We start from the raw sequence: 16,228 nt of genomic DNA on the forward strand, positions 1-16,228 counted from the left end.
CCCACGGGGCTGGTAAAGCAGGGAGATGAAGAGAAAAGCCCAACGTATGTAAGCCCTCCAAGGCCAGAGAGGACCATTGTTAATAATGGTTCAGTCTGCAGAGCCACCAGGACTGTGATGGGTTGAGCAACCCACGACTCAAGGGACCCTGTAAAAACTGTTAGCTTAACATCGAGTATGGTCGTTAAGGAGGAGGAAGTCAACATTAGCCTTTACCACATACATCACATTTAAGTGTTTTTGGAAAGTTTGATCCAAGAGCCAACTGTTCCTTTTTGTTTAAGTAAGGATCTAAAGATTTGTGCCTTTGAACTGAGCGCTTTGCAGAGGAGCTTCAATGACTGCTCGGCTGTTTTTATTGAGATAAACAAAGTGGACAACTTCAACTGCTGTTTCAGCACTTGGGTGAAGTTGGATACAGACTTTAAACATACTTAACTGCCCGTTGGATTATCTCATCACCGCAAACACAGAGAGACATAGTAGATGTTGTGTGGAAGATTAATCCAGCTGGACCAAATCCACTCACAGTCTATCATGTTGGACACCACACACTAAATCGTAGAATAATTACAAACCAGCACCACCTGGAAACGTCTTAATATCTGAGTCTTATGTGTGCACACAAACACACACGCACAGTTACATGGGGGCAGGATATACATTGAACATTTGTATAAAAAGTTAAAAAAGCTCTTTCATCTTTTTCCTCCTTTCTGAGTTCCAATAAGTGCAGCTGTTTCTCTCATTTACTCACTTTTTACTTTCCACCCTTTATCTGTTTGTCTTGCCAAATCCACTTGACTGTTTTTCCCTAAGCTAAGATCATTTACATTGTTTGCTGAGTGATACGGAGACAAGGTGCAAATATTATGAAATACTAATAAATAACAGTTGGCTTATGATATATTAAAGGCGGGAGATAGTTTTGCTGGTGGATATAAAACAAATATTGTATTCACAATCATGTTTTCATTCACAGCAGACTTGTGTTTTTAAACTCAGTTATGAAAGGCACATTTTTTTTGGAAATACACTTATTTGCTTTCTTGCTTGAGAGAGAGAAGATTGACACCACTTTCATGTCTGTAGGCTTAATACAAAGTTAGTAGAACACCACTGCCTCTAAAGTTTACTAATAAACACATCTTTTTTGTTTAATCTGTATAAAAACTGTAAATACAAAAATTTTCTGTGGGTTATGGTTTGGTCGGTATTGGGTGGGTTATGGACTATACCTTTTCCTGTCACACTGATTATATAACCATTTCATGGGTCTAGCCTTGTGCTCAACGTACAGACATGAGAATGGTATCTCTCCTCATCTATCTCTTGGCAAGAATGTGAATAAGCATACTTCCCAAAATGGCAAGCGATTCATTTAAAGGTTTTGTGTCAACATGGGTCCCAAGACTTTTGCCTTTTTTATAATTTATCTTTATCTGTCTTCCAACAGGGTCCACTTGGCTTGGATGGGAAACCAGTGAGTATTCACATAATCAAATGTGTAAAACATGCTTTGAGTGACTGACAGTAGTTTGATTTTAACTGTTTTTCTCCTCTCAGGGTTTACCAGGTCTCAAGGGAAGTCAGGTACACCATCACATACCTGCTGTCTTGTTTTGGTTTGATATTTTGTTTTTCTACACTAAAGCAATTCAAACTCAAAGATTTTCTAACTGTGAATCCAGGCGGGTATTTGGCCTATGAGACAGGTGATGGTTTGCTAAACATCATCAATCATTTTTACTGTTCCTGAGGGAATGTCGCAAGTGAGTAAAAACCCTATGGTAGCCATCTTGTTTCGTGTTCCACCTCTTAAGTCAGCCCAGGGCTCAAAGCCACAGGGGAGTCATGGCTCAACTAAACCGAGTGCTGAAATCCCCTTTGCACTTCACCTCTTGAGTCCCATCCATCACCCTTCCCCTGAAACCCCGCTGCACTCGCAGACACACCCAGGTGTAGCGTGGAAACAGGCAAGGCAGAGCGAATGGGTTACACACCAGTGAGAAAAGTGAGAGAGAGAATAGAGTTTATAACCTCTACAGAGGCTCTTTAAAAAGTAATTATTGTACCCTCTAACCCCCCCTTCTCTTTGGTCACTTTGCCCATGAGAGGGACGAGTCATCTGCTGAAAAGTAAACCCCTCACAGCATAATGAGAGCTGTTTGAAAAGTTCCTCTCCAAACACCATTAAGCTGTTTTTTCCTGCAAGAGGAGACCTCAAGCTGGGTCTGTCCTTTAAGAGGACTCTCCCCATCACCGAGGGTCTGCCATAAAACCCTGGCAGGTGTGACACAGACCTTAGAGTCGATATGGAGAGGGGGGGTGAAAACAGGAGACGGATAAAAGCGGTAAACCAAGATTAATGTGTTGATAGATGATGGCCAGGGGGAGTTGTAATGCAGAGAGAGAGCTATCACAAGTAAGTTCAAGGACATTACCATAAAGTAAACTAAACTAAAAGATAAGCACAAATTTATAATGATTTGTTAACCATAATAAAGAGAAACCTCTTGATAAAGAAACTGAAGCTTTCAAACACACTTTGTGGTTTTCACAGTGGATGGAAATCTATCTTTTTTTGTCAAACTGCTATTTCCAAGTCTTCACACAAACTTCTTGCTCATTTTTAAAATGACATAACTAATACACGCTGTGGTTTTTGTGTAAAAATGTAAATAGTTAAATATTGATGTAAAATCTAATTTTTTTCCAATACCTACTGCAAACATAGACAATATGTATACTTTTATTACTTCATATTTAAAAAAATATCATTCCTGCCAAAAACACTACACTACTTATTAAAACTAGGGTAAAAGTATGAAATAAAAATCTAAAACTGAACATTGAATATAAAATATATATAGTCTAACTAAAGCTCCTTAACAGCCAATTTTTTTCAGTTTCCCCTTTAAAGGACCATTGTGTAGGATTTACTGGCCTCACTGAAGACGACCTGCAGTGTCTGTAAATAAAAAATGTTAGATTCTGAAGTAACAAAAACACGACAATACACTTCAGTTGATTATACACTAATGACAAACATGCGTATAAATATTTTATTCCATTTCTGCCAGTAGATCCTCCTAAATGTTACACCTGGACCTTTAAGTACTTTAAGGATCTTACTTCCTCTGATAGTATCATATTTATAGTCTTCTATCAGCTTGTTCCATCTATTCACTGAATCTGGTGTTTATAGTGAGATAAATATCTAAACACAACAACTCTATGTTTTTAAGACTGCATCCGAATCAAATGTAAATATTTTCAAAACTGCATCATTTTATACACATTCTATGTGACGTTTTCGCCATTTTTGTCACTTTAGAAGCTTTGAAATTGCGACTAAAGCTAAAAATAAAGTTAGATAAGTTTAAACAGTATTTGACTAGACTGCATGAGTTTATACAGGGAACAAGAGGCTAAACTGAATCTAAAATCTATCAAAAACTCCCCACTGATACACTGATTACACACCTACAGGAGTAGAAGTAATCTGTTGTGTTGTCAAATTAAACCGTCCTCCTCCTCCAGTGTCTCCTTTCCCTAAACTGAAGAAGGAGAGAGCAGTGTCGGAGATAAGCTGCTGCCTGTCATCATGTGGCCAGTCACATTAACAAACTGCTCATGCTCTGCACCAGACCCCCCCTTCACTCTCGTACTCCTGAACACAATTAGGGCTCCGGTCCAGAGAAAATGTCTGCCAGACAGAGAAGACAAGAGGAAAAGGGGGAACAAATTAAAGAGTGAAGCTTCAAGGCAGATCTCATGGCAGATTTAGAGACAGGGGAACTGAATAAAAGCCGAATGAGGGCGAGGAGTGTGTGAAATGCAGTTTGGGATGAGTGAAAAGATCAGGCCGTAGAGAGAAGAGACATGAAAATGTTTATATTAAAGGGTGATTGGGCTGTAAGAGGTAAGATCTGCTTACTAGCTGTTTAGAGAAACAGTGGCTGTGATCAGAGACAGTTAGTGGCAGGTCTCCATGTAGTCCCCCTCTGCCTGTTACAGTCACATAGTCAGACTGCGGTTTGCGGTGCCGCCACACTCGGGGTCCTTGTGCCACTGAGACAGACAGAGAGATGGACAAGGGCACAGCACAGCCTGACGGGCAGGGATTAGCTCATCTGTGGGCCTGGTGTTCATAACATCAAACTGTCCAACGCACAATGTGACTGTGTGTCAGTGTATCACATACTATACATTAGTGCACAGGCCTGTGTTTTTAGTTAGTGTTTCTAGCATTCCACGTCAAAAGCATCTTAAGAGTTTCCCCTCTGAGAGAAAGACTGGTGGAGGAACAAAGGAACAAGTTTCCCCTTTCAGTTTTATCTCACAGCAAAACAGTTTTTATCTCCCAAAGAGAAAATCTTAAAAGAGATTCTCGCTGCATGTCATGTGGTCTTCTTATTGTGAAATATTCTCAGACGTGACTTGTGATTGAGCAGTCTCCGTGGCACCACTGCATTAAGTAGTATTACCGCCCTGCCTTAGCATTTGATTGAATGCTCCCCGCTAGAAGCCATTTGAAGATGTATTGTACTATGATGTATGTTGCTCATATGACAACTGATTTATCTTGACCAACTGTCTCCTATTATCTCCTCCCCCCTACAGGGACCAGCTGGACCCAAGGGAGAAAAGGTATGCAATTCAATATGGATTTCAACAACCCTTCTAGACAAGTCAATGCACTGTATGGATCTATTTCTCGTATTCATTTACAGGCAGACGGTTTCAGAAAGACACAAATACAGGCACACTAACTTACACACAACCTTACAGGTGTTCTCTCCATCGCCCTCCCACGTTCACGTTTTCACTGCACGCCCATCAAACGAGCCATAGATTACATGTAGTTATGTAGGAGCTCATATGTCTCCGCACATTCTCACGTCAAGGCACTAAACAGGTTTACAGGCCTTCCGCAGGGCTCGATGATAGCCAGATGTTCTCCTGCTCTGTGAACCTCTGCCCAGCCTAAGATGTTAGTGACCGTATAGAGCTGCAAGAGCTGCAAGAGCTGGCAGAGGAGGCTTGTGCATGTGGTCATATGTGAACGCACCGATGGGTAATTTTGTATGTGTACGTTTTTTTTGCACTCAAGTGGAAATAGTCCAGATAAGCGCAACCACAAGAACAACGCAACTGCAGTAAACAGCATCTGTCAGAGCAAGGAGTCAGTCTGATGAGCGGGGATTGCAAGTGACGGATGATGCAGAGGTTTGGAAAATTGGCTCCCTTCATGTAATCATGCTAGTAGCTCCGTGAACTCCAAATCCTCATCACAGAACCAACAATCCACAGAATATGCGCTCCCACTTTTACCCAGCCCATCGCACCCCGTCAGATGATTCCAATTGTGGCCTATCAAATGATATATTCAGTAAATATCGACATCCTGAGCTGGTTCGGGGACAGATGACCTTTGAGATGCTTCCTTTACATACACAAGTATTAGTTTTAAAGCCTGTCTCTCACTGCTGCTCTACAGTAGCAGTGTTCTGTTGCATGCCTCATCCTGTGTGCATATACAGTTTTAATAACTGCTGACAATTGTTATTTTCCTGTTTTTCTCCCAGGGTGACCAAGGAGACATCGGGCCAAGGGTAAGTCATGTTTTCTGTCTTTGCCTGAGAAGGTGAAACGAGATGTTATGTGTGTATTTTAACAGTTATTTCTTTGCTACAGCTGACCTGGCTGAAAAGACCTTTCCTTTAATTGTGTTTTGTTCCACCTCTCTTTAAAAATGAGCCTCCGTTTAAGTCTTCCTTCCAGTTTTTGTCCTCTTTCTCTTGTTTTGTCTTTCTCGCCAATCTCGTTTGTTTTAATCTTCACTTCCATTTAAGGTCAAGAAACACTGCCCTTTCCATTCAGCCATTTTAAGAAGTGAATTTTCTGTCTTCTTTTTCTTTTTCCCTTTATTGACAGAACTGAAAGTTAAACAACAGGTCCTCCAAAAGGAGTCCTGTCACATCGAATTAAAGCTGTAATGAACAGTTACATAATGCACCACTTTGTCTGAAGGACAAACTGCATACTTTTAAGGAAAACATTTTTGAAAATACACTTTTTTACTTTTTTGTCCAGATTTAGATGAGAAGACAGACACCACTTTCATGTCTGTACAATAAACATTCAGCCAGAAGGGCAGTTAGTTAACCTGGCTCTGTCTAAAGTGTTTGACCTCTACGTGCAACTGACTTATCATTGCATCTGTATTGAAAAGTGTTTTAGGACTGCAGGAGGAAACCTTCACAAACACAGGGAACATATGCAGCTGAGATTCAAACCCAGACCAGACAGTGTAACAGACCATCACAAATTGGAAATCAAAGTCCATAAATAGAGGATTTCTTTTGGGAGGGGGGGGGTTATTATAACATGTTAAAAGCTACTCATCATGTCCTTGTTATCTCGTTGGGGAACAGTGTGCATGTGCAAATGTGAAAACACTTCTGATCACAAGCTTTATTCGATCCTTATAACATTCAACACTCGAGGCAAATTTTTTCATAATTCAAAAGAAAAGTGTGTTTACCCTGCGCGGCTTCCCCAGCAACTGCACCAACAACATAGTCCGGCTCGTATGATGAGGTTTCAGTTGCCCACATCTCCAAAGCCAGAGATGAGAAATGATGATATTAAAGAACGATGGAAATACTTAAACCTCACCATCAAAACCCAACGGTTGGGGCAGTGTGCCAAAGCTGCCATCTACTCTCAAACAAACTATGTTTTTTTAATCTTACGGAGTAACCTCGCTCTGCATCTGGTCCATGTTGTCAGTGTTGTCTTTTCATGTGATATCATTCCACCCACCATGAGATCTATATAATTATCTCCCGTTTTATTCACTGTGGTTTGAAAATAAGCCCCCTGTGCTTTACATGGTAAACAGTTTGGATTCTTTGAAGAAGTCATGTACCCCATGAATCCTGAATGTTTTTCTAGTTGTGTTATGTTTAGAATATATTATCACTATCAGTTAGATGTCTTCACATGCAAAACGGTGACCTACTGAGGTAATTTGTGCATTGTTTGGGATTTAAACCCAAAGATCTAAACTCCTGTTATTTTCATGTTTTTGTCTGTAAGTTTATTTTATTTCCCCTAAAATGGTAGAAGACTGTAGAAACATACTATAGAACTGAAATGATTAGTTAATAAATTGATTTGACAGAATTTATTTATCTTTTAATTAATATTCAACAATTTTTCAACCATATTTTTGAAAGTACATGTGACAAAAGATTGCAGCTTTTGGAATTTTATAGACCAAACCATTTTGAAAAATTAGATTAATCAACCAATCGGATTATCAGAAAGAAAATTATTCTAAGCTGAAGCCCTACATGAAACATTGTAAATTTATTATTCATGTAAACAACAAGGACTTAATGGCATATGGCTTCAATTAATCACATGGGGACAAGATAATTAAAGTATATGCTTTTTGAATTCCACAAATCTCATTGCCTTGGTCCAAATTAGGCAAATTATTGTTGTTTTTTCTTTTGTTTTGTTTTTTGTTTCATGATGGAATTGTACTGGAATTGTACCAGATATTTAGATATATCTTTCAGATGCATTCAGCAAATTCAGATAATTTACATGGCCAGCAGCCAGCTCAACAGAATATTTTTTTTAACTAATGGAGTTCTTCATCAACACAAATAAATTATACTCACTGATTTGTTGTTTACATAATGGCACTATACCTACACTAGACGAAAACTGTTAGCCAGTAATTTCCATATTGGCAGAGAACGATCTTATGAGGACGATTGCTCTGTGAGCTACTTAAACTTTCAAAACACTCACACATAAAATATTTATAAAAAATACAAATGTTCCTCTTAAAACGCTTAAACCCCTTTTGTAGCCACTTGCTGCTTGTCTTAATTATTACTTACATTCTTTAGCAAGTAACCAACAAAGGAAATGTTTGGAATAATAATTATAAATAGATGTGTTTAGTCATAAATCTTCTCAGAGTTGGAGCCCGACAATACTGGCTGAACAGTGTGTGTAAGAGTATTGGAATGAGACTGAATGGCTATTGTTTTATAGCACAGCACAAATGGAGTGTAAATTTGACAGGCCTGCCCAGCGGAACAATATTTATGATGCGGCTCAGAATTAGAGGAATTCCTGATTCCTATCAAGGCGTACGCCATTTGATTTCCCAACTTATCCCTTCAGATTTTGAGGTACTAGTTTGTGCAAGAATTAAATCTTTTTGGCATTCTGCATTACATAGTTCTTCCAAATGGTAAATATTGCACTTGGACGAGACCTCAAGGAGCTTGGATGTCCTTGGATAAGTGTGCAGCCGAGAAACCTCAGAGTATCGCTTAGAGACCCAGGCTTGGTTCAAAACAAACCCTGCAGCTCCTAAAACTACTGTAGTTGTGAATGAGGTTTGGCATTGGGGTACATTTTCATAGATATGGATAGATAGGTTAGCAAATGAAAAACTGCTGGTCTCCGATTGTTGAAAATACGAACAGCTACAAATCAAAGCTCTACATGCAGGGTGAGCAGATAAAAGGTTGTGCAGCAGAGTACATAATCACCTTGTCCTGAGCTCAACATTGTACGCTGAGTCACCTCTGAACTCTACGAGAGGATAAGAGCATACATGTAAAAACAGGAAGTGGCCATGAATCTCTGTCAACCTGTGACTTCCTGTCCATCCATCAGTTTCGTTGCCTTTGTCAGCCTGAATCTGGTCCCAGAACAGAATACAAACACAGGATAACAGGGGTATTAAAACACAATCAGATGCTATAGAACCACCAAAAATGCGTGACAAAAGGGCACACATAGTGTTGCATCTTTCTCCACAGCAACATTTATTGAAAGGCATAAAGCTGGTAGCCATTTTTCCCAGCCTCCATACTGTCAAATCCATACAGAGGATGTTGTCGCTGCATGTTTAGGTTCGTTTGGCGGCTGTGTTGAAAGACAAGCCCATGATAGGATTTTCATCCCCAGCCACAGCCTTCTGTTGCCTCCCCCAGAGCAGCTACAAAAAGGCCACGGTTAGACAGAGCTCGGAGGTTGAATGGCTGTTTGTCATAGTATCAGCCTAAGGTCTGATGAGAACGAGGTAAAGGGGAAACCCACTATTCTCTTATGTTTAAGTTTAAGGAGCATATGTGTATGTGGTCTCCATGGTGGAAATGGTGTGAATGAGTGAATGTGACAGTGGGGAGAGAGGAGTGTATGGGCAAAGAGAAGAGGAGGAGGGGTCTGCGGTGTCGGAAAAACCTCAGCTATCCAGCGCTCACCGCAGCCTGTTAACGGAAACCTCATGAGCAGGCTAGCATCTCTCCTTCTTTCTCTACCTACTATCCCCCTTCTCCCTCCTTTCTTAGATCTTCTCCCCATCCTTCCCTCCCTTCCATGTGTTTTTGGAAGGAACTCAACCAGAGAAGCAGCACAGTGCTCCGAGCTCTTTGGCGGCAGACAAACTCTGCTCCTTTCAGCTTGACAGAAAATCATCACAGTTACTGTCTGTGGGCTGGAAAGAGCCAAGCCACCTCTGTTTGGTTTGGTCGCAAAGGGAAGGATGGGAAGACATTAAATGGAACACACACACACACACAATTTAATACATGAGTGAGAGATCCAGGATTTCTGAAATGGCAAAGGGGGCACTTATTGGGTTTTTAATGAAACGTATGTCTCACTATTTGCAGATGATGTATTTTTGTTCTTTACAAATCCTGAGCCCATTTCAACCACATATATGCTAAAGTAAGTTGTTCACCTTTCCCTTTGTCACTTCCTCTCTTCAGGGTCCTCCTAACTACAGCACATTTGCAGGTCTGCACAGTAATCAGATTCTCACTGTCAAGGTTTGTCCCTCCAAGCAAACTGTTCCCTAGTCCTCCCAGCAGTCACCACTCTCTGTCAGACTGCTGCTCTGTCACTATCGCTGCATATACAGGAGCAAAACACTCTTATTGAGCTTTTTCTTTTGGCTTACAGCTTCAGAGGCTGCTGAACTCTCATCTCTGTTTTTCCCAGTGCAGTTATTCCCTACTTTGTTGGACTTTCATCTGCACTCTCAGTTAACTAAGGATTTCTCATTTCTTTAACCTCTTTTCTCTTCACCCTCTCTTTTGTCCTTGGTCCATGTCCAACCTTCTCTTTTTCTCTTTATGCTCTTTCCTTTTCTGATGTCTTTCCCTGCTGCAACTCTTGCATCTCAGATGGTCTTCCCCCGATATGACCATGGCTTTCTCTCTGGAGAGCAGTCCAACAGCTTCCAGAGACGCTTTCTGAAGGTAGACCAAAACTAAGGCATGTGTCCACTTTTAACACTTTAACCAACCTTTCTTATCTTTGTTCTGATCAGCCATGCATCTCCCTTTTCTTCTCACCTTTCTCGCTTTCATTTTTCCATCATTTTCTAGTGTGCGCTGGCTTGTTTTGCTGTATTAACATTACTGTTTAGATTAAAATGTATAAAAGGTCAAAAGCAACCAAATAAATAAGGAAAATATCTAGGAAGATGAACCACACACATTTCAAGGAATGTGTGCTTCTCATTACAATAAAAGAGCCTTGTTGGTAACAGTTTAGTTCAAGGCTGAGCTTAATAGAGACATCATAATTATCAGTGTGTGGAAATAAGGTTTTACTCTTCTTTTTGGAGGCCTTGGTAATATCTTTTCCATGAAAGGGCTTGCTGTACCATGTTGCCTGCCGCAACAAAGCAAACCATAATGCACCACATGTCTGTAGAGATGAGAGGATGCAGAGCAAGTGTCACCATGTGACTATAGAGACATCACTGGTCCTACATCCCCTTCAGTGGTGGGCAAGACCTTTAGGGCGTTATTGGGTTCTGGAGTCTGGAGGTCATCAGAAAGAAACATAATCCCAGTTAGAAGTAAATCCAATGATAAAAGGATCTTTAATAAGTGGTGAAAGTTTTGTGAAGCACAAACAGAAAAGAAACGCCTCATTTCAACAGATGATGTTATTCTCAGTTAACAAGTTTTCGTGTGTGCACATTTGTCAGCATGGATGTGTTTCATTTTGTGACTAAATGTCAGTCTGACTCACCGGATGAGGACTTGTTCTATTGGCCAACTACACTCTCCCCTCCAGGCTCCCTGTGTTCTTAATTTTTAAGACTTCATATAGTATATGAGCGGGGCCAACTAGCAAATTAAGCTAACAAGCTACACACTAATAGTGGAAGAGTAAAATTAGGCTTTTGAATTATGCAGAAAGGCCTATTTTTAAAGCAGTTATAATCAATATTTCATATATCACGTATCACCGATCTCACCGATATCACAGAATCAACCAACTCTGCTGTTCTTCTAAGGACATGATTTATCATTGTCTTGGTTTGGTCTGGCCCGTAACTTTACTATTTTGATTGGCTTTTACCATCCTCGTAGTATTATATTCACCTGTTTCAGCGGTTTTCATAAAAAAACCTATAAACCCACTGGATGCCGAGCCCAAAACTGCTGGTAGAATTCAGCTAAAGAGCAGATATTTCCCCCTGAAACAGAGATACAAGGAGAGTGAATATTGGATTTGGGTGAACACGGACATAGCTCCAGTTGAATGCTGGATGTGTAAACAGGCAACTGTTTGCTAACAAGTTCAGCGTAGAAGGTGATGATATAAACAAACATAGATTATAGGCAATCCAAGACTAATATCTGTTAAGAAATAATGTTTTGTTTTTCCATGGCTAAAAAATGTTTTTTTTCTTGTATTTCTTTACCTTATTCTTTTTTTGTTTACCATCAGGGTGACCAAGGCCAGGCTGGACCTGCTGGTCCTCCTGGTCCCCCAGGTCCCCCCGGTCCGAGAGGCCCCCCTGGGAACACAGGAAAGGACGGGCCACGTGGCCCTGCTGGAGAGCCGGTAAGAGCTTCTACATATGTGTCAAAAAAAGTGCCAAATGTACACTCACTACACAAAACAATGCACACATACACACCCCACTAAGTTGCTGTTATTCTCCTCCTCCTCCTCCATCATTCCCCTGCTCTGCACCGCAGACAGCTGTGATATTTAGTGAGCATTCATCAGCACAGTAAACCCATCCCTCTTCAGGGCTCGTTAGAAATCTGTTGTATTGTTCAGCTTGTGCACCACGCTGTCAAGTAAGTTGGTTCTCTGCTTGCGGCAACATTTCACAGGAAAGCGAGTTAAAAGGAATTCTCAAAACGAAAAAAAAAAGTCTCCCGCTGCCCGTGTTCACGTCTCCTGACCAATTCACGAATGTACGTCTTCTTGTTTACAACCAGATGGATTCTCCAATACAGGAATGTGAGTTTTACTGTTTGAATGTTAGATCTCACCAAGGGAACGCTGGTGACATGTCTCTCCACTTTAAGTTTCTATTTCAGAAGATTATCTTTATCAATGCCCAATGGGGAAATTCTTCTTTTCATTTGATTTCTTTACTAAAATCTCTCTAAACTGTGTCTTGTGGCTGTCCAGCTGCTAATAGCCAGAGGAGAGAAAGGAGGAGCTGATCAACATCTTGATACATCTGGAAAGTCATGCAGATGTGTAAAATTGGTGGGTGGGGTTCCTCTCTAAGTAGGGAATATATTATGTATCCTACCAATACACCATTATTATGGAAAGAAAAATAAATGTTAAATTGAGGCACTTATAAGACGAACCTCTGGTTTCTACCTGTCATTCATACAAACAGTAAAGTCAGTAATGTCTGCGGACCATACGTGTCATGCACATAAACATGGTCATCTTACAGCCATGCTAAATGAGGAGAGAGGAAACCACTGCTCCCGAGTCTACTGGAGTAGATTTCTGCTGTGTTGGGATAAAAGCTGATGTATGTAGATGTGGGAAAGCCAAGATGCCTGAGGGGCCTATTGATATCTGTATCTGGGATATATAGAGAGGTTTCTTGTACCCTGCACTTTCCATTGATTCTGTGTCCTGGTTGATGTCATTTGATCTCAGCTGGTACTGCATCAGTTACCGGAGCCCACAATTTAAACTCTGAGCATCTCAGGAATAGACTATTCTGGTCATCTGAGGACTTGTGATACTTTATTATAAAAATGGGTTCTGAATGTGGCTACTGTAGCAGTTCAACATCGACTCCATCGAGGAGGACATTATACCATAATGAAAACATACCTAATATTATTTCTGACAATAGATCCTCGTCAGTGTTACACACTGGACTTTTTTTTAATAAAATACTCAAGTGATATATCACAAATTAAATTCTAAATCTAAATATGAAATGAGATTCCAATGTTGATCATCGAAATCAGAAACATAATTTGTGATTCTCCCAGTATTGTTTTCTCTCCACCTCAGTCTGCTCACACACATCCACCACGTCTGAAAATAAAAACAAAACTTCAGAGCCAACGCAGCTCACTGGAGCTGGAGATGTCGTCGAACATTCACTTTTATAAAGGAGTAAGAATATTGTCAATTTTACAATCAGGGCAAAACCCAGAATTTTTTGTGCATTTAAACATAGTCACCAAAAACTAGACGGTGATTGGAGCAGCACCAGAATGTTTGGTTCAAAATGCAATAAACATTCATTTACACTTTCCTTTCATTTAAAAGCCACATTACTTTTTATAACAGGGGAGAGAAGAGAGTGCCACATCTTTGTATTTAATTAGGGAATGTAATCTTCAAGTTTCTACCACCTATTCACCGCAGATATTTCCACTGCTTTTCATCAGGGTCATTCCGGGAGGGGAGTCAGCGCTTACTCCTCCCCCTGGTTTGAGCCTCCTAATGGATTTCATTGGACCTCCCATGATTCCACATTAATATTTAATCAGCGCTCCACTTCCTGCCTATATCACTGTAAAAGCCCCTCCACCATCACTGCTGTTAACGCTGCCGTTGGATTGCAAACGGGAGAGGCTGTTTGTGCTGGAGAGACACAGCTGTAAAGGAAAGGAAGGCAGAGAGAGAGAAACAGATAATGATAGAAAGACGGGCCGATAGTTTTCATAATCAAAGGCCACACACTGGGGAAACTCTGAATCACCCGTAGAGCATCTAATGAGTTGAATTTAGTCTGTTGATTGCACCAGTAGCCTGGTTTTCCCCTGCAAGTCTGAGCTGGTTTACACATTAAACTTTAATATCACAGGAACAGGCCTGTGATGTCAGCTGGGTTTGGCCAGTGGTTATAGATAATGAATGACTGGATAGACGGAAAGAGATCAGCTGACAAATCGCTGCTTTTCTTAAAGAATGACAGAAATGTCACCATGCTGGAGTTTGATATGGGTCTAGGTTTTTGGTCCTCCAGTGGCAACCAGACCCCTTTTTAATGTCACCGCAGGCCGTTAGCTTAGTCAGGATTAGTTAGGGTTTGTGCACTGGAAGAGCAGTCTATATCTCAGCAATTACTTTTGTTATTTTTTTAAGTTTAGATTATTATTTAAGACATAAAGACCTTAACACAAGCTATACTGACAGAGCCTTCCCTCCCTGATAAACAGCGCCGTCCTGCATTGGAAAGGTTCAAACAACCAAAATGCTAAGAGAACAATGAAAAACAAAAACATGTATGATTGCTAAAATTATAAAAAATACACAATGCCGACGGACAGGTTGCTCATCTCTGATGTAATATACACAGGAAATAATCTGTTCAGAATGATGTTCTTATGTACTGAATATAATATGAAATATCCATTAAATATGTCACTGTGTCAGTTCACTAAATGATAGAAAAGTGGACCCTTGTTTCCATAGGACAGGTTGCTCTAGAGGGCATTTCATCACACTCTGGCTGCCTGTCAGCATTCCCCACTGGCTCTCACCCTGGGCCTGAAAACTTCCTCCAAAGTCTGAAGCTTATTTACTAAATTATAAATATACCAACATTCCCCTTTGAGCTTCGAGCTCCGAATCCGGGCAGCACAGACTTAGCTGTTAACTTACTTTAGCAACAAGTAAAGCTTTCTGTCCATCAGGAAACTGTAAATGACAGAGTTGAGGAAGAGGAGCCAGAATTAGTGACATGATGGTGTGTGACTTGTGCTCCGACCCGAAACTAAAAGTTATACATTGCAGTACGGAGGCACTATCCAACCAGTTACAGTCAGTGTAGCATCGACATATTCTGAAGCTTTCATTTTAAAGTAGAAAAGTGACATAATGGGGCTTTAATTAACACAAATGTTATAAATTCACTTTTCCACTTTGCCACAATGATTCAGACAAAAGCAACACCAGCAGGCCTGAACACTCTCTGCCTGCCGGTTACGTTCAGGCTTTAAGGTGTCCGGAAACAAGTGTGTCAGTTTACTTAACGTCAGTGTCTGAGTGAGTTCAGTCTCAGTTAAATCCTGTGTCTGTTCTCCACATAGCTCTGGAATGGAAACCTGCAGCCTGCTGTCACCTTTTCTTTTCCATGCCTGCACTGCCCCCTTGTGTTCACACATGCCCTGTACTGAAGTCAGTTATAAGTACTGTACTTCATAAAACACAAGTAGCTCAAAATGGTACTTTCCACTCTGCTACATTATAATAGACCAATATTTAGCATTTATCTTTAATACCTTTATCTGACCTTTTATATTTTAGAAAACACAATAGAATCCAACACTTGCTGTAGTGGTTCTATATTTAGTGGGACCAGTTAAATTAGCTCTGAAACTAGGAGCGTAGTGTACTATACAGTATGACACTGTAGTTTATATTAAGTATCACAAAGCTTACACATTTTTTATATCTGTGAATGTTTTCAGATTCAGTGCTGATCTGTACTGTATAATGTGTATACATAATGAGAGCATATTGTAGAAAGGTGTGCATATAAACATATATACTGTGGATAAATACGTGATCTGGGTCCAAAGTTAGACTAAGTAATACCTGCCAGCTTTATGTTAAGAGACAATGATTTCTGAAACACTACATCAATGTAACATGGTGTTTGTGGAGACGGCCGTGCAAAGTGCAGCTGTCTCACCAGAGTTCATCTTCAGACTCCTGCAACAAAAGCACATTAGTTAAAGTTAGAAAAATTTTGGTTTAATGTTAATAATGAATCTTATGTCTCAAGTCACTGCTGACTTTTGAATAATGCTGTAGTCACTGTGAGGAGAGTATTGTAAGATCATCGTTCAGAATCAGGTAGATTAATTAACAATAATTCCTCTTTATGGCAATAGGAATTTGGTCGCATTACGTTTCCCTCAAAATGTATTTG

General features: G+C 40.3%; 1 protein-coding gene across 10 annotated transcripts in view; it reads left to right on the top strand.

Moving 5' to 3' along the window:
• Positions 1–16,228, top strand: part of LOC118333359 (collagen alpha-1(XXIII) chain-like) — a 121,127-nt gene that overhangs the window by 92,961 nt on the left and 11,938 nt on the right. For 8 of the 10 annotated variants that reach the window (XM_035668961.1, XM_035668963.1, XM_035668962.1 and 5 more), the window contains 6 exons: positions 1,457–1,483; positions 1,567–1,593; positions 4,627–4,653; positions 5,592–5,618; positions 10,233–10,307; positions 11,797–11,913. In XM_035668961.1, coding sequence (XP_035524854.1) covers positions 1,457–1,483; positions 1,567–1,593; positions 4,627–4,653; positions 5,592–5,618; positions 10,233–10,307; positions 11,797–11,913 — 300 coding nt within the window. Of the gene's footprint in view, positions 1–1,456; positions 1,484–1,566; positions 1,594–4,626; positions 4,654–5,591; positions 5,619–9,815; positions 9,876–10,232; positions 10,308–11,796; positions 11,914–16,228 lie in introns of all 10 variants that reach the window. The other 2 variants (XM_035668955.1, XM_035668959.1) reach the window with 1 other exon arrangement.

This window comes from Morone saxatilis, unplaced genomic scaffold (genome assembly GCF_004916995.1).
Source record: "Morone saxatilis isolate NCDOM2014 unplaced genomic scaffold, NCSU_SB_2.0 Contig22, whole genome shotgun sequence".
Classification (NCBI taxonomy): Eukaryota; Metazoa; Chordata; class Actinopteri; family Moronidae; genus Morone; species Morone saxatilis.